The sequence below is a fragment of the Glandiceps talaboti genome, chromosome 14 (genome assembly GCF_964340395.1).
Source record: "Glandiceps talaboti chromosome 14, keGlaTala1.1, whole genome shotgun sequence".
In the NCBI taxonomy this organism is placed as follows: Eukaryota; Metazoa; Hemichordata; class Enteropneusta; family Spengelidae; genus Glandiceps; species Glandiceps talaboti.
In genome coordinates this window covers 10,197,268-10,222,830 of record NC_135562.1, presented here as the reverse complement: position 1 = coordinate 10,222,830, position 25,563 = coordinate 10,197,268, and the positions used below count along the sequence as shown (strand labels likewise).

Sequence of the window (25,563 nt, the reverse complement as noted above, 5' to 3'; positions counted from 1 at the left end):
CCCTAATACTGTCTTCACTTGGTATATTCCCATTGTTTGTCTATGAAAGCAAGAGTCCATTGTGTGGTGCTAAGGGTGAGGAGGTTGGTATTTCAGGGTGAGGAAATGAGTGTATGTGCCTGAAAGCCTTGAATTGTAACTTCGATATTTCACACCCCAACACTGTCTTCACATGGTATATTCCCATCGTTTGTCTATGAAAGGGAGAGTCCATTGTGTGGTATTAGGGATGAGGAGGTTGGTATTTCAGGGTGAGGAAATGAGTGTATGTGTCTGAAAGCCTTGAATTGTAACTTCGATATTTCACACCCCAACACTGTCTTCACATGGTATATTCCCATTGTTTGTCTCTGAAAGGGAGAGTCTATTGTGTGGTATTAGGGATGAGGAGGTTGGTATTTCAGGGTGAGGAAATGAGTAATATGTACCTGAAAGCCTTGAGCAGTGTGTTGGTTATTTCATACTGTCTCTCAAGGGAAAAGTTCATACAACACTGGTAATCAAGGCTTGGGTTGTCGGTGGCCAAATGGTTAGCTTGTACGCCTCTTACCCTCTGCAGTTTGGGTTCGAACGTGCCTGGTGTCCGCTGGGTTTGATTTAAAATTTAACCAGGTCTGTCTGTATGTAAGAAGGGTGATGCTCAGTTTGACACTGCCGAACAACGCATGTTTGCCGTTGGGTACTCCAGTTTCTTCCTGCTTCTTCAACACTAGGGCACTGCTCTTACGGTGACCATTCAACAAATTTCCGAATTTATTTGGACGAATAAAGATTATTATTATTAAGGCTTTGATTTAGTATGATAGACACAAACTAGAATTATTGTTGTTCAATGTGGTAGATTACAGAAGTGGGTGGTAGCGGTATCTCTGTTGTGTGAATCTAATCACCCTGTGATCAAAATACTGTAAACGTATAAAGTGGTAGTTATAAAACTTGAAATGTTATAATTTTGTAACAGGTATAGAGAATGATGAAGATATTAAAGCATTGGAGCAAGAAATTGATGAATTGCAGAACAACAACTCACAAATGGAGTCACAAATGATCAAACTACGTACACAAATTACGAGCATGGAAAACCAACTCAAATTTTCTGAACGAGAAACCAAGACTATCGAGGACAAAACATCAACAGTCGACGAATATTTCCAGCATCTGAAGAAAAGTGTTATGCTACACTTATCGGAAGTGAAACTACCAACCAATCAAGAAATACCAAATGAAGAGAACTTTGATAATTACATTGCTACTTTGAAAAGTTTATGTTTGGATAATTATTCTGCCGAAAACAGCGCCCTCTTCAGTGCCGTCAAACATGCTCTATCGGACATTTCGATTCCTCCACTTGTCACGCCGTAACCAATACGCGAGACTTAGTGTATTGACACTTGTTGGCCAGTGTAATGTACACAAATTTTACAATAAATGTCATCTCTTTATGTTAGCAGAAAAAGATTATGTTATTGTGTGTGTTTGTGATTTCCCAACCACCCTTGCAGCATTGAAGTAGATGAATACAGAGAAAAATTTACACTATGAATCATTTCACAGAGAAGCTAGAGTGTTACTGAATATACACATCTATGTAAATGTGCTATGTACTGTAAAATTGTATAATATGTTGTGCAGTAGTTGTTTCACCATAGTAGTCTCTACCATTGTACTCAGTTTCTATCTAGCTACATTGTTGCCATTGCAGATATTTCTGGCTACATTGTTGCTGGTCTTAATCTATCTTGCTACAATGTTGTGATTATTATTACACATGGCTACATTGTTGCCACTGCAGATCTATATATTACATTATATTGCTGCCACCATCTATATGAATCTTGCTACTGTAGATATGTATGGCTACATTGTCTTAATTTGCATAGCTACATTGTTGGCACTAGATTACTGTGACTCCATACATTGGTGCCAGTGACTTTCAACTGTCGCCATTTCCACTTATTTTATGTGTGCTGCAAGGGAACATCTTGGGAAGAAACTCATGGTCATTATTGCTGTACATTATACTAGAAATGCCTTCCTGCAAGTGAATGTCTTCGTTGCTTCATTATTGTGAGTTTACTGTATATTTATAAAGGGACCAGTGCAAATATACTTCACTGCCATTTGTTACAACTGACATTATAGATCAAGAACTATACTGTATTGTTGGTGAATGGTCAGATTATGTAAAGACTAGTGCTAGATTTGTCAAGTTTGTAATAATTTTGTCAGTTTTTCTGATGTTGTGTATTTTATTAGAAACTTCTAGAAATACGTAATCGGACCATAATCATGTATCTATTTTGTTGAGATTTCTCTTATCTGTCTTACCCTACATATAATGGTATGATCCACGTCAATTTTCCTGGCAAATGATAGACCAAAGTCAAGCATACCTACCCTATGAAAAAATAGTATGACCCAAATAGTTACACTTACCCTACAAATAGTACTAAGATGATGAGTAAACTAACCAACCCTACATTATAATGGTATAAACTGACTTACCCTATAAATAATGGTATGATCCAAGTAATATTTGTTTGTTTGACTTCAATTGCATTATTTCAAAATGTGCAGACCATTATATATATATTACAAAAGATGTTGTCTGCTTCAGAATTATTTAGTCTTTCAAATGGAATTACGGCATACCGTTTCAATTAATGCAGGGTGTAATTTCAGATTTTCAAATGTCCTTTCTGAAATAAGAATATACTGTTAAATATATCCAGCATAGTATATAAATTATTATTATTATTATTATTATTATTATATGGTTTTCTCAGTTTATAAGTTATTATGTACAGCCGACAGGGAGAGATAAATGGTCTCTAACTTTTTATTTATTTTATTGTCCCCATTTTTGGGCAGAGATTTGTAAACTTTCCTTTAAAAAATCAGCAATTTGAATGAATCTAAAATAGCACTATTAAACCAGTGCTTTGAGAATAGAAGATATTATTTTTTGAATATTTCTGATAGTGAGATGAATTATTACTGAGCTATATATCAAATGTGATAAAACTAAACAAGTTTTGCAACTTTTAGTTTTTGGAACACACTATATTGCTTAGCAGACTCACATACCACCATTGCTTTCATAAATATGTCGATGCAGTCATCCTATCATTCCTTCCCCAAAGAGAAGAGCGCCCTCAATGGGTGATCTTTCAGTTTAATGAACTTGAGGTAGTGAGTCTGTAAGATACAGTGTTGGGCATTGTCGCAAACCACAGCCTGTTTTATGTCACCTTTCTTAACAAGCCTCCCACTTTTATTTCAAAGTGTAGTGGACGAAATAACAGCTCTGGTTTGTGAGAATGAGCGTTGGGGTGCTCCATTCTTGCAAAACAGATGTTATTTCTCCCGTGAAAATGCAAAATAAAGCTTATTTGGTGGTGCGTCTTGGACAGTGTCGTAAAAGAGGCTTTGGTTTACGACCATGGGGTGACCTTAGTCATTGGCTACTCTCTCTCTCTCTCTCTCATAAGAGAAAACCACTGAGGGCAGTATATATCTTACAGTCTAAGAGTAGCTTGTTTCAGCAGATTTCTTACTTTGCAATAGTTGATTGTAAATGAAAATTTCTCCAAAATATTTCAGACGACGAATCCCAGATTTTTGCTGCTGTCTCATCAACGATGATCTGTCACCACTTGTCTAGTTTGAGACACATGTCGTAAGTCAGAGAGAACACTTCATATTTAAACAGTGAACAAATATTCAGAACTCGGCTTATACATATATTTTGTGCTATTCTTTGATTCCAAGATCTGTCCATAATTAGTCAATGCTACCTAGAATGAAATGATAAAGTTCTCTCTGACTGCAAACTTTTTGGGAGATTACTTTTGTAATCGTGAAGTAAAAGGATTAGTTGTTTGTTGCGAAACGTGATTTTGTCAACATTTTTTAATCACCTTTGACCCCACAGACTTCTGGTGAAATGAAAATGAACTTTGACCTCTATCCATGGAAACCTGAGTTTAACTTACAGGAGGATTAAAGTTGCCTTGGTGTTTAACTGATGGGACACAATGTTGTTTACACACACTTCGACAACTTCACATGCAAAAGGAAAAAATTACAGAGGTGTTGTTACACAGTGAGGATGTAGAATAGAATTATTTCACTTATCAGCTGGAAAGTGAACAATTTCAGCCATTAAAATCATCAAGTACATGGGCATGCTCTGCACATGTGTTATGTTTTCTGCAGAAGCCAGTTTCTACTGTGCTGTAAAAAAATTAGCAATGCTGTATAACTTTTCAATTTGATTGGGTAAAGGATCCTTGTGTGTGTGTGTGTGTGTGTGTGTTTGTTTGTTTGTTGTGTTTCTGTTATTTTTAGTCCAGAGTTGAAATATGTCTATCTTTGTATGACAAACATAATGTCCCATGAGTGAAACACCAAGGCAATACTGTACTGTACGATATCAAAACTGCTTGTTGTGTGGTAGCACCAAAGATGAAATTCAAAACTTTGAATGAGATATGATTTCAGGATTATTTTGTAAAACTCTGGAGCCGAAAGAATTCTTTTAGTGAGTGATGTTTGTCTTGTATTTTTTTTGAACTCTTAGTAAATCATCTGTACTATCCTGCATGCTCAGTTGTTCGTACCATGTCAAATTTTTGTGCAATATTTTCTTGATAAATTCAGGTTTTTAAGTACTGAGAGAATTAAATTACTTTCGATGAATTAAAAACTGAATGTATGAAACTTGCCTGAATTCCTATTTGAACACCCCTTCTCTGAGCTGTGTGGAATAATCTGAGTGATTCTGAATGCTGTGTTGGATTGAAGTGATTCTATACTGTCAGAATGGGGAGAGAGCAGAATATTAGAATCCTGTCCTACTATTGCAGTTGCTCCAAGTCAATATAGCACATCTTCAGGTTGGTAGTGCAGGCTATGTGATTGTGTGTACAGCCTGGATTACATGCCGTCCTGTACTACAAAGTGTTCTGTACAGTTAGCCTTAAAACGGGCACAAGCTGGGTTTATATAGTCTAATTCCCATACGATAAGAGTTATGATTACTACAGTCATCTCCACTCACTAGTCTAGTTTCTATACGAGTTACGATTACTACGATCATCTTCACTCACTAGTCTAGTTTCTGTACAAGTTATGATTACTACAATCATCTCCACTCACTAGTCTAGTTTCTATACAAGTTATGATTACTACAATCACCTTCACTCACTAGTCTAGTTTCTATACGATACATGTTACAATTACTACAATTGTATTAATCGTAACTCGTATATGAACTAGACTGTGTTTTGGGCACAACCTTTGCTACAGTACAGATTTAAAAGGTACTTGCAGTCTTCTACTTACTGAAACATATTTGACCATCACTTGCAATTGACTGGAGTCAACCGGGTATGAAGATATAGCTCATAAATGAATAAGCAATGACATAATTTATCATACGTATCAAAAAATTTTGAGGAGATTTTCCCAATGCAATTAACTTCTAACAATGTGAGAAGACAATTGTAATGTCATAGAAGACATGTGTTGACATTAACATTATACTAGAATAAGTATTTTCATGTGAGTAAAAAGCATACAAACTCAGCTTGTGCCACTTTAAGTCTGTGCAGTCCTGTTCTACAGTATAAGAAATAAATGTCCTGTAGTTAGCATAGATTCCATAGTGTCCTGTTCAACAGTATAGCAGATGAAATGTACTGTAGTTAACTGGTTCTATGCTGTCCTGTTCTACAGTGTAAGAAGTCAAATGTCCTGTAGTTAGCATTGATTCCACCCTGTCCTGTTGTACAGTGTAGGAAATCAAATGTCCTGTCCATGCAGCCCTGTTCTATGAAATCTGTCCTGTAGTCAGCAATCACTTCAGCCTTTTTGCATGAAATATCATTTTAAACTTGAGGAAAACTCAATATACATGCATATATGTATATACAGGCCTGTATACTTTTGAAATGATATATGCGTCTGTAACTATTATCTATAGTGATTTTTGTATAGCTAGTATATATAGAAATATCTTATAATATTTCAATAGTATACAGGTCCATATATACACAGCCTATATACGTTTATAGATAGTTATCCATGAGTTTAAAATATTTCATTTAGAATATGGCTGTCTTGTTAATGAGTAATAAAGTATATCTATGTTTTCCGAATCAGTGGCAACTGCGTAATAGCTTAATTCACATGCCCCTGCCCTTAGCTGTGTTCGTCAAAAGTTTAAGAGTAAGATATACTTTTCTAGACCTGTTCAAAAATATTTATGCAAAATTATTTCCGAGTTATGTTATGTTATGTTATGTTATGTTATGTTATGTTATGCTGTGTTATGTTATGTTATTTTGTTGTTCGTTACGGTATGTTACATTACATTATGTTACATACATTGTTATGTATGTTATGTTATGTTATGTTATTATGTTATGTCATGTTATGTCATGTCATGTTATGTTATGTTATGTTATGTTATTGTTTATTAAGGTGTCCTATGTGGACTTAACAAATTATACAATACTTAATTTAAAAAAAAGAGCCACATCCAGCCCTCTGGATTATAGGACACAAAGAATATCAAATTAAGTACATAAAAAAATAAATAGATATCACATACATCTCAGTCATAAATAAAGTTTTGCCCTACGGTTAAAGGCCTCATATAAAAAGTTTGCAGTATCAATTATCAATTGATCCAAGTAACAATTTATTTATCGGTATGCAATCATTAAGAACTATTAAAACCCAAATTTTAATTTGGGAGAAAAGATAGCTTGTATGAGTATTGATCGTAAATTATTAATATTCTATTTTACGTTTGATTTGATTGATTTATGATAGTGTGATATTTTTCTTCAAAATAGCATAAAGTTTGTCATAAAAATATATTTGAGTGCAATTTTTTGGCATAGAATGGTTTGAATTATTTTTTATAACATCAAAAGAATAGCAATCCCTCAAATTGCTGAAATAAAAAAAAAAGATTTTAATATACAATACAGTGTTCACCTTGCTAGTCTAGTTCCTATACGGTATGGTTACGATTCACACTCGTGGTTTAGTTAGAAACCACGTTGGCATCCTGACTAGCATCTTGCAGGCATTGCGTTTGAGCAATTATAAACAACAACATCAGTGAGACTTGCCAGTATATTAGTATCACACGGAATAATACAACATTGATTCAGGTGACATCTTGCACACTTTTGACGAATCATAAAGGTTCTTGCTGTAGCCATGGGGTTACTGGAGGACTTCCTTTGTCATATTTACCCACAATACACAGGGCTATGACGTCACTAGCTCTATTTTGGTTCGCAGCTGAGTATCTGACGTTGCTGCAAAATTGGAAAGCGTATATCGACAAATACTGCTGTATTTCAACCACTAACCATCCCGTGCACTGTATCAGGTGAGAGTTTTAGCTTCAGTCTTTACTGTCCGCCAGAATTGTCCAATTTTATTCTCTAAATATCGCTGCAAGTAGATTTTTTCGAGAGGTAAACACAAACACGCAGCTATCACGTACGAGACAGTCTACTGTTGTTATTGCACTGCCATTCAGTTATTATGTCACGACGTCGATCTCAATTTTTTCGTCATTTTCTATCTCTCATCCTTTATATTGTGGTCTAGAATCAGGCAATGGATTCGAAATGATATTAGTTTTAATTGACTTGTAAGTCAAAGTGATATTTTAATCCAATATCAACATACAAAAGCAAAGAGTTGGCAGCCGTCGTCTTATGTTTTGTCCAATATGCAAATAACATGCAAATAAGGCTGAGATATTTTAAATACAAGTACAGCTGAGGAAAGTATTGATTTACACTGTTACATATAAATAGATAGGTGTTTTATTCTGATGCGGTTTAAACTAATACATGGAAAAAATGTTTACTCAGGTGACAAATTATAAAAATGGGAAATTATCACAGCACAACTTGGAAAATCCACACTCCAACCCTTCCAAAACAATTTGTCTATCACATAGACCATGTGATGTCATGCAATACCTCTTGTAGTTTCAACAGCTGCAAGTTTCATTGCCTGGTGTTTTTCAATAACTGTGATGTATGTGTGTGTTCATTTCTTTATTGCCCATTTTAATGTCATATTTTTTTAAATTAGTGAAATACATCCATTATGTATGATGAGTGTTATTCGAATCTTCGATGTTATTCCCCAATTTTTTCTTCATTGAGCCAAGGAAATTAAAATATCAGTGACCTAAGGGGCCTTTGTCTAGCGACTTGTAGTGACAATCCCTTAGGTCACAAATATTTTCCAGCTAAATGAAGAAAAATGTTGGGAATAATATAATTGTACCTCCTCAAGTACAATTTATGATAGATTTGTAAAAATGATGGTGATTTGGAACATTTTGACTCATGTAATGTATTGAGTACCACAGAAACAGTGATGTAGACATATTTTGTTTTTGTGATGTAGAACGACCAGGATACATAATCCATATTTCCTGTTCAAAGATAATAATGTGGCTTGTGCTGTTAGTGTTTTCTTGTTATGATTAATACAAAAATAATGATAATTTCAATTTTTAAAACATTTTTAGTATCACAAAATTTTAATGAAATGTGTTGTCAAATCAAAATAAACAGCACTACAAGAATTCCAAAATAAACATATAAATGTGCATGTATAGTAACAGATTTACTGGTTACTTGTCGGGATGCCGGGATGCCAGGATGCCAACATGGTTTCTAACAAAAGGTTGTTCATCCAATCAGTGAACCCCAACTGTTATAGTGATGTAAACAGTGTATAAGTAGCATCCTGAGCTGACAAATATACCATATTTGGACATTACATAACTGCCCCAGTAAACAGTAACTTTATGAGGGACTGTGTTATTGGTTAGAATTTTGTGATTGACATGATGTTAATGACTGTGTGGGTGGGTGTGGATGAATTTTAAATTGCATCTTGGGACTTAAAAAGTAATGACTTTGACTATACTGTGAGTGGACGTGTAAATTGTAACGATACTGTATAGGAACTGTGAATGAAGGTATACATCGTAATGATACCGTAAGGGGACTAGACTGAGTGGAGGTGTAAATTGTAACGATACTGTATAGAAATTGTGAGTTGAGGTGTAAATCATAATAATACTGTGTACATTTATAGGAACTGTGAGTGGCGGTGTAAATCATTCGATACCGTATAGGAACTGTGATTGTAGGTGTAAATAGATACAGTATAGGAACCATACTGTGAGTAGATGTGTAAACTGTAACGATACGTACAGTATAGGAACTGTGAGTGGAGGTGTAAATGGTAATGATACTGTGTAGGAACTGTACTGTGAGTGGAGGTGTAGATCGTAACAATACCATATAGAACTATGTTACCATGTATAGCACCGACAATAACAAACTACATGTAGACTGTGAGTGGGGTGTAAATTGTAACAATACCATATATGAACTGTGAGTAGAGGTGTAAATCATAATGATAGTCATACCATATAGGAACTAGGCTATATTTCTAGATGTGCATGTGTTTTTGTACAAAGGACATACATGTACTAGTAGGATATGTTATCTACATGTGTTTAACTTTTTGTGTTTGTGAAATAAATCATTTACCCCTAATCCTCAGTGTCACACAGCCTTTACAACTTAACTTGTACATTGACTTGACATGAAGGTCAAAGGTTACTTCCTAGTTGGAATATTGGTTTCTGTATACATGCAGTAGATTTGTATGAATAGAAAACAGTCCAGCTTGGAATGTTGTTTATAGTTAGGTCAGGTACAGGTATTTTAGTGTAAACAACGGTAATCAATTATGGGATACATATCATGATTTACATGTATTTTATGTGATAAAAATGTGGGTATAAACATTTTACATAATATATTGTTGTTAGTATGGTAAACATAAAATGATGTCAGCTTGGTCTATTTCCTGTTGCCATTGAAACTAATACCAAGAATGTTTTACATTGACCAAACACTAGATGCTTTTATTAGCCCAACTGAACTGATATGGTTCAGTAGTGCTATAGGCAAGGCAAGGTGTCTGTCTGTCTGTCTGCCTGCCTGTCTCTGTCTGTCTGTCTGTCCATCCATTGTCTCTGTCTGTCTGTCTGTCTGTCTGTCTGTCTGTCTGTCTGTCTGTCCATCCATTGTCTGTCTGTCTGTCTGTCTGTCTGTCTGTTTGTCATGTTAGTCATGTTGTAAAATAAACTTTCAGTGAATAAACTTAACAGTAAGAGTTGTACTTCATTGTTAACAATGTGTAGTGTTGTAATAAATCAACAGGGTTATGGGATCCGGAATCCCATGATGTTTATACTAGTTATGTACACTAAGTTCATATCCTACTGCTAGCGCAATCCCCCCTCCGCCACAATTCTGCTAACTTTAAAAGAGACCACAGGTCGCATAGCACCAAAAGCACTGTTGGGGGCTTCCTTGCACACTAATGGTATATTATCTGTGACTTTTGTACATGTAACAACCTTCTGAGCGTGGGTCTTAGTTGTTACAAGACGAGATTACTCTGCAGATACATGTAGGCCCCAAGGGCCTTGAGATAATTACTGATTAACCATCCTAGGTACATGTACATTATATGTCATTCAATACCAACATACATATACATTTTACAAATACATATATGTTAAATATGTAGTGAATGCCTGAACCCTGCAGTACCTGCATGTACACCTGATCATACATATATAACCTCCACTAACAAGGGTCTTTGACCTGATCCACTGTGACCCCCCCCCCCCCACTACAAGTTGTATAACAAAGGCTACATGTACATTCAAATAAGATTGTATCATCTGCCAAGTAGCTGTAGTACCACTTCAAAACTGATTTACCCAAATGTCAGTATATATAAAAACAACATTGTCCTTTTAAATGCCATGGCATGGACCTACGTGTAGGCTAGTAATATGCTACTCAAACATTAGACTCTCTCACAGTCCTTGGACCTTTGCATATTGCCATTCCCGCAAACTAGAGTTATTATTTCCTGTGGGAGGCTCGTTAAGAACGTTGCCGTAAAACAGGCTGTGGTTTGCGATGATGCATATTGCTAAAACGTGGGTTGTTTTGTATGTATGTACTGATATCTACTGCATAATTGTACTTAAATATCCCTGTACTGTGCGCTCTCATTGATCACATAGGGCTAACCTTTAGTTGATGTGTCAGTGTGATGCTCCGTGTTAACGTGAAGCCCGGGCGACTGAGGACTGTGAGAGAGTCTACCCAAACATCTGACTGTCAGCTCTAGCTTATAAAGCTCCCTTCTCACTACTTTAATATTTATTGCTGATTTGTAAGAGCTGTCATCCGTCAAGTAGTCACCAATGTACATACAACCGTAGAGCCTTGATATCAGTACTGATTAACCCAGTGTCTATACATTGTAACTGTATGTAATTATAAGTGAATACTGATGCATTGCATGAACCCCCTTCTCCAATACCTGATTTTCTCTCTACCTCTTCCCCTCTCAGTACTTAATAAGTTCTGAGAGGGAAGGGAAGGAAGTTTTACTGTAACAGTTGTGTAAGACGTAGTCATTCACCAGTGTACCTGAGGGTCTTGAGATTAGTGCTGAATAATGTAAGTGAGAATTGATGCATTTACTCCTTCCCCAATACCCGATTTCCCCCCCCCCCCACCCGTACTTTAAGTACTGTAATAGTTCATGCAGATGTCTGAGCTGTCATCATCTGATGTGTATAAGTATTACCCTAGGGCCTTGAGATTAGCGCTGACCAATGTAAGTGAACATTGATGCATTGCATGCATTCATCCCCAATACCTGATCCTACCCCCCCCCCCCCCCCCACCACTTTAAGTACTGTAGCAGTTCATGCAGATTTCTATATACTTGAGCTGTCATTGTGTGATGAGTATAAGAATTATCCTAGGGCCTTGAGAATAGTGCCGACTAATGCAAGTGAGCATTGATGCATGATGTCAACTACTAGACAGTAGATAACATATACCACTTATGACCTTACATTGTTTACCATACATGTGATGATGTATCAGGTGATGTATATGTTTCAGTCCACATTGATTCTACATAATGGCATTAAAAACGGACTTAAATGTATGCATGTTAGAAGCTGATGTCATTTCATCCATTGGTTATTTTAATATTGAAGTGAAAGAAAATTGCATGTATAAACTGAATTTTATATTTAGTATAGTTATTTTATAATTAACTTACAATTTACAGTTTGATGGTGATGGAGAAATTTGACAAGTACATGTATACTTGAAATAAATAAATTAATAAACAACAAAATGACAACTTAGGTACATGTACATGTACAAGATAAGATAAAGGTATCTAACTAGAATTAAAAATAGATTCTAGTGTGAAAATTACATTTTTATTACAAGATTAGATTTTGCGGTGCTGAAAAGTTAATGCTATATATCAACAAGGGAATAAAGGTGCTGTATTGGTGAATTTATACAATGTGTACTCTAGTCTATTTAAATTTCATAGTAAATGAAATATGTATAAATTTTAGTTTTTTATTTAGGGATCTAGTATACAGTATGATGATAATACATGTTAGCCAATGCTCATCCCAATAGGGAACTTGCAAACCTGCCATATTGAATGTTGCATTGTGGGAAATGTGATAATAAATACTAATCAATTAGTATTGTAAACAATATTGTTACATTGTTTATAACCACGAATGATCAATTCATATTTACCCTGACCAGTGTGGGAGGTTTATTTCATCGGTAACTCCAGATAAGATATTACGATAACCACAGATAATCCCATAGTCCTTTGCATCTGAGCATGCTCAGTCTGGATTGCAAGTTCCCTATTAAAGTGGCCATATGGATTACAAGTTAGTTATTTTGGATTTTTAACATACAAAATAATTTTATCATGGCTTCCTACTTGACATATTCATGTGAAACAACATATATGTACCAAGTCCTTGTTCGAAACTCAATACATTGTAAAAGATTAAAATTTCAATTCATAATTGTAATTGTATTTTAACAGTCTGAATGACTTAGAAATGACAATGTCAATGAAAGTCAGAAGGAAACTTTAAGCCATGTGGGTTTTTTTTAATTCCCTGAATTTCAGCAAATAGCGATAATTTTCTCTCAGATACACATTGGCGGGATTGCCATCCAACAATCAGTGATATTGTGATGAATGTATTTTCTAGTGTTGCCATAGCAGGGTGTCGATTTAAATTTTTTTTCTCACCATTATTATGATTATGAAGAAATATACAATGTAGTGTGTGAGTCTGATCATGAGAACATAGAGGTTACATGTTCAAGATAAGATAAAGGTATATGTATCTATAACTATATGTAGAATACTCTACAAGCATTAAAAGTTAACTCTACTAGTGTGAAAAATGGATTTCATTACGAAATTATATTTTGTAACAGTGACTAAAGTGTCAAAACAAGTCAATGTTCTCTGTCAACAAGGGAATATCGGCACTGCATTGTGATTTTATGCAGTATATACTCTATATTTCTATGTAATCTCATGTAAAATTAACACCATCATCAAGGTAACAAACATGCACTAATCTCCAAGAGCAAATATTTTGATTGTAATAATGGTTGCCTCGACTTCAAGAGGGAATAATCTTCCTTCCTAGCCAATTACTAAAAAAAAGGTATATATTTGCCAATCCTTTTTTAGCCTACATCGATAAAATGAGTACATGGTGTAAATTTGTATAGAATTGTAATATTATATTTTACATTCCATAAGTTGGTAACGCCTTGTAAATGTAATATGACTCTCAGAATGAAATAATCAAACAATGAACATGTTTTCCTAATGTCAGTCTGTCTTATTTATACTGAGGGGTTAATATAATATTCTATTTGCTATCCCGAGACATATAATTTATAATATGCATACCAATTTTCTCTCTAGAAAATACATGTATTGACAGGTTGTTGAAGATTTTCATAATTGATTATAATATGAATTAATTTACATTTAATTTAATTGCTTTCAAGAAATCGAAGGGTTGTACATGTACTAGTTCTGTTGCTATGAGTACATGAGGAAAATTATGCAGTTTATTTCCATCGGTCGTAGTAGGTGTTTTGCTCAAGATTGTAAAGGGACCTATAAATTCTTGATTCTCTGTCGTCTTTTATATTGAGCCTGACTTAACCACCTTTCTAGATTGACACGTGTGTACAATGTAAATAGTTCATATTGTCAGTCTGATGACCATGTTCTTTATGTCTTCTGACAAATAAATTCTGAAGACCTGTTTGTACATTGACACACAGTTCATGTTCTAATCATAACTTCCTCTATCATGCTTCCTTGCCGGGGCTTGACAGAAAAATAATATTATAGTTTTCATTCAGATAAATGTTTGTAACGTGGCAGTTTTCAATATACAAATGTAGGAATTCTCAGTTCCTCTATTTTAAAGCCCTGAGATAGCCATTATAACTACATGTAATTTTTTGTATACTAGCCTTCATGCATAGAGAAATGTCTCCAGAATTTTTCACTTCTCCTACTGCCGTTGTACTCTCAGACTTCAGATTTCAAATATAGGTCTATGTCTATGTTTATGTTAAGCTTTTCAGTATGTGTATTATAAGCAAGATGTGTCTTGATCCCAACCTACCTTATTTGTATTTAGTCTGTACATTTGTAAGGTACATGTATGTTTAAGTCGGGGTGTCCACCATATCCTGGCCTCACACATAGCTCTACCCATTTCACTGAGGGCTGAGCATACATTGTGTCTCAAAGTCTAATTTATATTGAAGCATTGTGTGTTATGACATGCAGGTATTAAGTAAACCCAAAAGTATGTTCACAACAAAATATCAAATATAGCGAATTTGTAGACTATTATAATAATATAATAATAATAATAATAATAAATTCTTATCAGCGCATTACGCAACAGCCTCAATGCGCTTTACAAAACTGCAACTTGAAATTCACTAAAAAAACAAAACTTATTGATATGCACAGCTGAAAAGCTTGACTCTTTATAGCAGCTTACTAGGACATTTATCCCAGCTGTACCACTCAAGAAGTTGGCCAGTTTCAAACTAGGCCAGCATACATGTATACATATAGGAGAACTCGGCCTGTAAGAGACCTTGGCCTGCAAGAGACCTTGGCCAGTACAGTTGTACATAATAAGACAGTGCTCAGGTTGTCAGTATGAACCCATAGAGCTCTAGAGGGGTGATTAATGGAATAGTTGTACATGCTGTACATGTAGGCCTTGGTTGTTAGATGCCATGCTGGTGGTACATACACTTGTGACATCATTTTGAGTGCAGCATGGCCAATCCTTAGGGTGATAACAACCACAGTACCAATTGCAAGGTGTGAAATACCTGAACTTGTAGTGACTGAGTTTTCAACTGGCCGAATTTTATTATTATTCATATATTAGTCCTCAAAGGACACATAGGTTACAGCTCACAACTGAATAAATATATTTCACCCCAATGATGTTTTTGATACGTCAGTGAAAATTAGGGATTTGCTTCCTAAAAAATGTTTTGACTCTCAGTCTACATGTATAAGTAAAAGTTTCATTTGATTATAAGTGAACCCAGTGTGTGCATTCATTCTCGTATATTTTCTCCTGTGTATTTCTTTGCTCACCTGAGGAAACTCTGAGTGGTTTACAATGCACATTTATGTGTCTGAGTCATAAATATAGTACATATTACACTTTAAGTACAAGCTAGGGAATTCAAGGGATAGTGTGAACCACACTCTGATTGTAGACTATTCATTACCACTCACTACCAATCAACTTGTTGAGAATTAAAGGGGCCTAAGACTTGTTGTGACAAAACTCTTATGTAGTCGCAAATATTTTTTGGCTAAGTAGAAAAAATATGTTAGGGAATAATGATATATATTTAGTAACGCCAAGCTTGATTATGAATTAAGTCATGTAAATCATGGCAATTTTGGACATTTTTAAGCACTTCAGAACGAATGACGTAAAAGCATGTTGTCAAAGATAGAACAACCAGTAAATCAATTCCATATTTTCTGTGTAAATGTGTATAATCTAGCTGACATATCAATCATTTGTAAGTCACTTGCACATAAAACAGAAATACTAACAATTGTAACAAGAGGATGAAGTTATGTTTTCTAAACCATTATAGCCACCCTCCTTAATCCCCCCTTCCCCTCCCCCTCCCCCTTCCTCCAGATTCTCACATTAGTGCTCTATTATCAATGGAACCACAGGGATTCCACGGAATCATTCATTTATTCTGGACCACTTTTTTCATAGCTTTGTCAGACAAGTGCTTTTCTCACCTAAATTTTAAATTTAATTTGAACTTGGCCTTTCACCTAATGACATCACCATTCCACATTTCCTCCAGTTACCATGGGAGGGGCTGTAAGTGCCGGTGAAGACAATGACCATTTGGTTGACAATCTGAAGGAAGCAGAGTATATTAAAACAAGAGAGGTAGAAGATGTATTCCGGGCAGTGGATAGAGCTGACTACTATCTAGATGGTCATAAAGAGAATGCGTATAAAGACCTAGCTTGGAAACATGGGAATATACATTTATCAGCTCCTTGTATATACTCAGAAGTCATGGAATCCTTGAAATTAAAACCAGGAATGTCATTTCTAAATCTTGGAAGTGGTACTGGATATCTGAGTACAATGGCTGGACTTATACTAGGTGAGTTTATATTTTCTTAACCATAGCCGCTCAAATCCCCACCCTCCCCACAAGCCCCTGCTCACTCTAATTACATACGTCAGATTCTATTCAAATTTAGGCTAATGTTTTGCACCAGTATGTGGCAGGGAATAGCTTCTAGACCAGTGGAACTGAAGAATGTTTGTAGGCTAGGCTTGAAAGTCTTGTGAACACAGACTGTGTATTTGCCAATCACATCACATGAATGTACATATATATTGGCCAAGCACTACACATTACTGTGTATAGACCAATCACAACACATGATTTTGTATTGGCCAATCACTACACATTACTATGTATTGACCAATCACAACATATGATTATTTATTGACCAATCACAGCACTTGATTGTGTATTTGCCAATCATTACACATTGCTTTATATTGACCAATCAGAACTCATGATTATGTACATGTATTTGCCAATCACAGCATGATTGTGTATTGGTCAGTCATTACACAGACTGAATTGGCCAATCGCAGCACATGATTGTGTTTTGGCCAAGCACTACATGTACACACTACTGTGTGTTGACCAATCACAACACATGATTATGTATTGGCCAATCATAGCACATTGTTATGCATCGGCCAATTACTATGCATTACTCTGTATTGGCCAATCATAGTACATGATTATGTATTAGCCAATCACATCACATCATCGTATTGGCAAATTACAGTAGGAACAAACATAGACTCTCTCACAGTCCTCGAAGCTTCGCATAAATAGCTAAAACTTGGGTTGTTTTGTATGTATCTGCTGCATAACTGCACAGTACAGGGCTAGGGATACTGGGATACTAGTATATGAGTATAAGTATGCAGTAGATACATACAAAACAACCCAAGTTTTAGCTATTTATGCGAAGCTTCGAGGACTGTGAGAGAGTCTAGAACAAACAATGAGATGGTGTTGAATATAGACATTGAATATCAAAAATGACAATGAATAATATTAATGATGATTAAATCTATCACATTTAGGACCATATGGAGTGAACCATGGCATAGAAATCCATCAAGATGTTATCCAGTACTGTAAGGAGAAACTTACCTACTTTGTACAAAAGTCATCGCACTTTGATAAATTTGAGTTCTGTGAACCCAAAATTATACATGGTAAGTCAACACACTTTGATAAATTTGAGTTCTGTGAACCCAAAATTGTACATGGTAAGTGAACACACTTTGATAAATTTGAGTTTTGTGAACCCAAAATTGTACATGGTAAGTGAACACACTTTGATAAATTTGAGTTTTGTGAACCTAGGGTTTATACATCATGGTATATATAAGTCAACACTTTTTGATAAAATTTGATAAAATTATGCACAGTACTACTGTAAGTTGAAAACATTGTCTCCTAGTTCTCAGTTTGTAAAGGATTTGTCAGTAAATACCAGAAATCTGCTAGTATTACAGAATTTGATAGTAAAATGTCTTTACATTGGTCGGTTAATTGGAAACGAATGCGACATTTTGATCTGTCTACTACAAGCCCTGATCACACAGTGATTTACGCATGTTACATTAAATCTAAACACAAACTTGAAAATTGTGACCTGAAATTTTTGACTGCATACTTCTGCAGGCGTTGTCAACAGATTGACACATTATCCAGAGCACATGACCTTATGGACATGTGAGCTTCAGGTACCTATGACCCCTTACGAAGCCCATGTGTCTGTAAGGTCACATGCTCTGAATAATGGGTCCATCTGTTGACAAAGACTGAAGTACGGAGTCCAAATTTTTAGGTAACAGCTTTTAAGTTTGTGTTTGGATCAAGAGTTTAATGTAACACACTGTAAAGGTTTATTCACATATTATGTATGGATTAAGATGACAGTGTTTATAACTATTGTAAATGATGTGTTGTTTATACCATAGGGAACTGTTTAATCCTAACACCAGGTAGATGTTATGACAGAGTTTACTGTGGTGCTGCATGTCCACCAGAACATGAGAAGTACATGGCTAATTTATTGAAAGTGGGTGGAATATTGGTAATGCCAATGGATGACCAGGTAGGAGTTGTGTGTGTGTGTGTGTGTGTGTGTGTGTGTGTGTGTGTGTGTGTGTGTGTGTGTGTGTGTGTGTGTGTGTATGTGTGTGTGTTTTCATGCATGTGGGTATAGGTGGATGGATGTTTATGTGTGTGCGTGCCCACATATTTATGCATATGTGGGCATTTGCATGCATGTGTGTGCCTTTTGTGTGTTTTAGTGCATGTGTATGTTTGCGTATGAGTGTGTTACTCCTTGTGAATGCGTGATGTTTATTGAGTCTTCATCTATGCATTATGTATGTTTGCATGTCTGTGTGTTACTGTGCATAGATGTATATCTTTTTTTTTGAATGGATCGTTAGTTAAGTTTTGACTACATGAATGACCCTGTGTGTATGTGTATTGTGATTGAGGTGTTGTTGTGTATCATGTAAAAAGGTATTTTCATATACTTTGGGTTCTAGAGGTCATTTCATAATTTCACATCAGATAAATTTCGAGATGTATTACCAAGAAACAGCAAAATAGAATTCTGTTTCACCTTCATGTTTCATGGGAGTCCGCAGACATACATATATATTAGTTGAACAATGAATATTCATGACTCATTATTTGAATATAATACACTTATGAATATTCATGATAGTCATGAATATTCATTGTTCAACTGATACATATGTATATCTGCTAAGTCACATGAGACAATAGTGGACTACTATGAATTTCAATTTCTGGTGGTTCTTGGTAAATGTGCAAAATTTATGTTACATGAAATCATGAAATGACTTTCCAGAACCAGGTTTTTACCTACAGTTTATAAAAAATACCTTTATTTCCAGGAGTGGAATCCCCTTGAATTATAGTCCTTCAAAACAATGTTTACAGATTGTTCTTTTCCAACTTACTGAACATATTACATTGATTTTGATTTTTTTTTTTTTTCAGCTACAACAAATCACCAGAACTGGACAGACTTCATGGGACGTTAGAAATGTGTTACCAGTGTCTTTTGCTCCACTTATCCTTCCATCCCATGCTGATGGTGAACATCTCAACTCAATAGATCTAGGTAACTATATTACATAAATATACCTGTATTGCAAAAAAAAAACCCAAACCAAACTCAAGTGTAGGGCTGTCAGGTACTGCTTCTAATTTCAGGGGTAAGACTGCCAGTTTCGAAGATAGGGCTGCCAGTTTCAAAGATGGGGCTGCCAGTTTTAGTGGCACATGTAGGGTTGTCAGTTTCAGGGATGGGGCTGCCACTTTTAGGAGTAGTGTGTCAGTTATAGGGGTAGGGCTACCAGTTTCAGGAGTTGTGCTGCCAGTTTCAGGGGTAGGGCTACCAGTTTCAGGGGTAGGGCTACCAGTTTCAGGGGTAGGGCTACCAGTTTCAGGGGTAGGGCTACCAGTTTCAGGGGTAGGGCTGCCAGTTTCAGGGGTAGGGCTACCAGTTTCAGGGGTAGGGCTGCCAGTTTCAGGGGTAGGCCCAGCTACCAGTTTCAGGGATTTGACTACCAGTTTTAGGGGTAGGGCTACAACCCATATAACCAAAGTAAAGTGTTTTCTGTATTCATTTGCTAATTGACCACATTAGAAAGGCTACATGCCAGGATTGCAAATAAACCAATTGAAACAGTATACTTTTACACTTGATATGAATGCTATAAAGAAGTGTAGCACATAGAGAGTGTTATATTTCAGTGTTACTCGTTGTACTGTGTTTCCTTTTAGCAGTGTTTAATATTTTGTTACTTTTTTCGCAGCACCCATAGATCCCAGATGTTTACAGGATTTATGTCGTATTATCATCAGACGAATCTTACGCGAAATAGTCAACAAAGAACATCCACCGACAGAGCGAGAGACGAAGCGGAAACGATCCGGCAGACCACGTCAACGGAACAGAATAACGATACGAAGTGTTAATAACATGCTGGAGCTGGCCAGTGAGATTATGAATGAACTCAGTGAGAATGATGCTGAGGAGGAACAACAACAACAACAACAGCAACAACAACAACAAAGACAGGAGAGACGACAGGAAGTGGGCGGGGCTAGCAACATTGAGATGAGTAATACTAATGACCAATGTGAGGACCAGAAAGGAGAAGATGAAACCGAGGAAAAAGTACAGACCAAAGAAAATGAAGTTGGTATAGCAAAAGAACTGGCTGAATGTCAGATATCAAAAGGAAAGAAACGAGCTCGTGAAAATGGCTCTGCAGAAGAAAATGGATGTAAAAAATTATCAGAAGACAACAAAGACGAAAATGGAGGCAGAAAAGTGTGTGAACGTCCCATCCTTACACTGGATTTAGCACTGAAGATCAATACTGGTAGTGATCTGGTTGCCATGGAAGAGGGAGATGAGAGAGAAGATGCAAAGGAAGAGGAAGAGGAGGAGAGGACAGAGAAAATAGAGAGGGACTGTGATAAGAAAGATAACCATCACAACAAGACAGAGGATGTGATAGAGGAAGAGAAAGTTGACGATAGTAGTGATAGTGAATCAAGCAGTAGTTCATCATCATCATCGTCGTCATCGTCATCTGCCTTGTCATCTTGTAGTTCCAGCCAAGACTCCTTTGAACGAATCAGATCACGACTCTCAAGAGAGCTGTACCCTCCAGAAAAGACAGAGCCTAAAAAGGAAATGGAGAAAATTGAACCCGAGAAGAGTTACCTGAGAGAAAAAATTGTGGAGTTACCATTACCCCCTGCGTTGATTGATTATCTTTTGTATTACCGCCAACAATAAGCATGTGCAAATGACCTTTTGACATGTGAACTTGTCAACTTTGACCTTTGACCTGTTGCAGTGAAAGCTCATAACAGGAAATGTTACAAAAGTTGTGAAACATTTTGTGACAAAAACAGTCACTTTCCCTTTTCTGCCTTACTTTAAGTTATCCAAAAAAAAAAAGCGTTCAACATTTCTCAGAGTGTGGGCATTTCAATTTGATTTAGTTTGTGTACAAAACAGAGATACCTAGAAATTCTTGTATTTTGTGGACGACTTCAATCACCAGATTTGGTGAGAAGTAAGTATATTTCTTGTATGTAGGTCAGATTTACACTTACAGACAAGTTTGTTTCTTTTCTCTTGCTTTACTCTTGAACTAAATGACAAATTGACAAACTTTTGTAAAGAAAAGGCATACATTATTGACTAATTAGCATACTTGATAATTTACATTCTGCTTCATGCATTCCATACTTAAACTAGAAATAGCTGATAACAACAGAGTGGCTAACTGGACATCTTTGTATAGTCTGCAATGCAAAGATGTCGTTTTCAGTTTCTGGCAGAAAATTCTAAAAATTTGAAAAGACAAGATCCAAAATGCCAAAGATCCAATGCCTAAAATGGACGAGCCCAAGCATGGCCTCTTTCACCGATATAACTAAAAGTTATCGTTTGCCACAATCCACGCACCGAGATCTCAGAAAATATTTCGAAGTGGCTTGTCTGTGTGTATTTCAGTTTCACTACCTCCCTTATTTACACAAGAATAAGATATTTGGAGTTGCATCAGAAAACTATATTTAACAATCGTTTATGATTATTTTGACAATATTTTGTTCCCATGGCAACCTGTAGGTGAAGACATTCCAGATATTACCCACAATGCATTGTAGATAACCCATAGAGCCTTTTCACCGGTTTCACCCCGCAGTATTGCAACTCTTCAGTCCTGTAACATTAGTGCTGTAACTCTTCAGTCCTGCAACTTCAGTGCTGTAACTCTTCAGTGCTGCAACATCAGTGCTGTAACTCTTCAGTGCTGCAACATCAGTGCTGTAACTCTTCAGTCCTGCAATTCTCAAACCCATACCATGACAGTGTAGATAACTTTTAAAACACAATATAGTCATATATTTCAAGATATCTCTAGAATCAGTTAGAATACTCATCAGTCAGTGTGTAATATAGACAAAGGTGGCAGAATGTCAAAAAAAAGAAAAAAAAAGAATGCTTGGACTGTACATTAGTAAGAATAGAATGGGAGTACCTCTAGTAGTTACTGTACAATATCATTAACATTTTATCTTAAAACAGTCGATCAATCTTGAATTGGAATCATGATGGTCGAATGGTTAGAGTTGCTGGCTTGCAATCTGCTGGTTGTGAGTTTGAGTCTCGGTGCTGCTATTTCAAGTGTTTCTGAGTGGCTAAAAGTCCCTGCTCCAGATTTGAACCACGATTGTGCCTCCGTAATCAACCCAGCTGTATAACTGGGGACCTGGTAGGATAGAGGTTTGCAATGTGAATGTTTTAATCTTATGTGCTTATAAAGAATGCAATGGAGTTTATGCTTCTTTGGGAGTTGAGTAATTTTATAGGGACGTTTTGCCACTATAGATCCATGCCAGGGGTAATAATTGCAAAGCACGTGTGAAAGCTCTATGTAAAAACTAACATTATTATTATAATACAATCTACAACAGTTGGGCTATTAAAATGACCTGTTTAATATTTTGTGTGGAACCTGAATATAGCTAACATTAAGTTTTATATCTATTGATGGCCGGCCGTGCTATCTGGTTGTTAGCAGAGGTTAATGGTGGCTGTTATGTTGAGTTACTATAGTCAAAGGTCAGATACACTATCAATTACCTGGTTTGAATATCTGCAAGGAGGGCCAACCCCATCAAATAGTATAGGTCTGACTGTGTAGTCTGGTGTGAACCACTGATCATGTCATTTTTCTTTTTTTGGAAGAATGAAGACAAAAAAATTAATCAAAAGCTTTGGAAACTTATCTGCAAGTTCAAGTTGTGAATTATATAGATAGTTGTTGTGTAAATCCTAGACTAGGGCCAAATGAACAGCAAAGACAGTTAAAAAAGAGAAACTCAAACAATGCTGTGTCTGTGGTTACGATGTTTAGACAACACTCCGTTTGGTCATCTGTTTCTCAACGTGTTTCAAATTCTGTAATTTTCCAGATGGAGTTTTAATATAGAGTTCTCCTGTTGACTAAGTTATTAGCAATAAATCTCTCAATGTCTGTCACTCTTTGCTGTCCTCCAATACCATACCTAGTCTCGGTTATCCATACTCTCATTGTTTGAGACGCTGGCTTGTGTAGCCCAAAATGACAAGAGTCTGAAGGAGTCTGGGAAACCAAGGCTATGTCATACTTAGTCTTGGTTACTCAGACTCTCACCATTGGAGACTACATCAGCTACGGTAGACACTGGTGGATGTAGCCCAAAATGACAAGAGTCTGGAGGAGTCTGGGTAAACGAGACTATGCCATACTTAGTCTTGCTTACCCAAACTCTCATCATTGGACACTACGTCAGCCAAACTAGATGCTGGCGGATGTAGCCCCAACTGACTAGAGTCTGGGTAATCAAGACTATGCCATACTCAGTCTTGGTTACCCAAACTCTCATCATTAGGACATTACATCAGCCAAGCTAGATGCTAGTGGATGTAGCCCCAAATGACAAGAGTCTGGGTAACCGCGACTATGCCATACTTGGCTAATTTCTATATCTTTTGTACAATCTTATAAGCTTTATGAAAAATGATATCATGCTATCATGTATGAATACTTGTAAAATATGTGAAAGAAATATTTTATGAAAATCCAGATTTACGCTATGAAAAGTTGTTATTCTGACGACATCTAAAGTTGATGAAAGATGATTATTGCCCAGATTTGATAATGTACATAGTGATAGATATGATCTGATAAATTAAAATTAGAGAGATATATATTTGGTCTAATTGTTCTCAACTAGGACAAAACTGTGGAGTCCCTTTAATGTCATCAGTGTTATGATTTATATTCAGTGCATAAGTCAAGGCCCATGAATATATGAATATTCCCAATGATGTCATTATGAAGTTTGAATACTTAAGTTCAGTCTAATATGATTAACATTATTGAATGATATCAAACCTCTGATCATACATTAGGTAGTACCAATGACCTGTGTGAATTTTTATCATTCTGAATGTAGTATGCGCCCTGGACTGTAAGATGTGTTGTGCCACCCTCACAGGCCTGTTGTAGAGTGGTTGGCTGATGTGTGAGGGCGCCCCGTCAGTGTACCGTACAGACTATGCATCCTGGAAATGAAATGATAGGTTTATGATTGAAATGTTCCCAATTCACTACAAGTGATTATTATTAACTTTGAATACCAGAATGACACTCCTTAACATGAATGAATTGCATCAAGCCCTGCATATTACCACCAGTAAATACCCATACATACCCATATGATAGCAATTCTATATCATAACAAGAAGAGAAAACATGTTTAATTAATCAACAGAAATCATTATTTTTTGTAGGATATATTTGTTTATATCCTCAATATTTCTTGAAGATATAGAATCCCCAGATTTGTTGTATTTTGTTGTCCTGCATTTCAGAATGTTTTACTTCTTTTGATGTGAGATGTGTTGAAATGTTTAGCTATGGCAGTGGTTAGGTATATTTTAAGTAACTTAAAACCTTTAAAAAAAACTATAAAAAAAACCTGTATCAATGATTCCAATTACTGAAAATACTTGTGTATAATAACAACAACAACAACAACAACAACAACAACAACAACAAAAGGGGGGGGGACTTTCATCACAGACAACAGTGAAACTCTGACCCTTGTGATTTCAAAAGCATCCAGTAAGCCTTGTATCGATGTCTGTGAATGGTGTATGAGGTATTGAATTCAAAAATGATTTTGATTGGTATATTTCTGCTTAACATGTGGTCAGTAACCAATCAGCAGATTGCTTGTATAAGAGAGTGGTTTTGATTGGTGTATTGTCAAGCCAGTATAGGTG

At 36.0% G+C, this 25,563-nt stretch overlaps 2 protein-coding genes across 8 annotated transcripts in view; both read left to right on the top strand.

Annotated features, from left to right (window-relative positions):
• The window catches only part of LOC144445175 (uncharacterized), an 84,475-nt gene extending 79,802 nt beyond the window's left edge, over positions 1-4,673 (top strand). For all 7 annotated transcript variants that reach the window (XM_078134713.1, XM_078134714.1, XM_078134715.1 and 4 more), the window contains one exon: positions 962-4,673. In XM_078134713.1, the coding sequence (XP_077990839.1) occupies positions 962-1,362 (401 nt within the window). In that variant the 3' untranslated portion in view covers positions 1,363-4,673. The remainder of the gene's footprint in view (positions 1-961) is intronic.
• A 2,629-nt stretch (positions 4,674-7,302) lies between these two features.
• LOC144445630 (uncharacterized) lies at positions 7,303-25,213 on the top strand. The gene is made up of 6 exons (XM_078135249.1): positions 7,303-7,411; positions 16,407-16,718; positions 17,729-17,863; positions 18,635-18,771; positions 19,698-19,821; positions 20,519-25,213. Exons 2-6 carry the CDS (start codon positions 16,412-16,414, stop codon positions 21,511-21,513), a joined length of 1,698 nt encoding a protein of 565 aa, XP_077991375.1. The 5' UTR covers positions 7,303-7,411; positions 16,407-16,411; the 3' UTR covers positions 21,514-25,213.
• The last annotated feature ends 350 nt before the right edge of the window (positions 25,214-25,563 follow it).

Bases quoted from the DNA above. Each gene is read 5' to 3' on its own strand.
- LOC144445630 (XM_078135249.1), top strand. From the start codon at position 16,412: ATGGGAGGGGCTGTAAGTGCCGGTGAAGACAATGACCATTTGGTTGAC. The intron at 17,864-18,634 runs GTAAGTCAACAC...TTTATACCATAG, and splicing joins TGAACCCAAAATTATACATG to GGAACTGTTTAATCCTAACA. The intron at 19,822-20,518 runs GTAACTATATTA...CTTTTTTCGCAG, and splicing joins TCTCAACTCAATAGATCTAG to CACCCATAGATCCCAGATGT.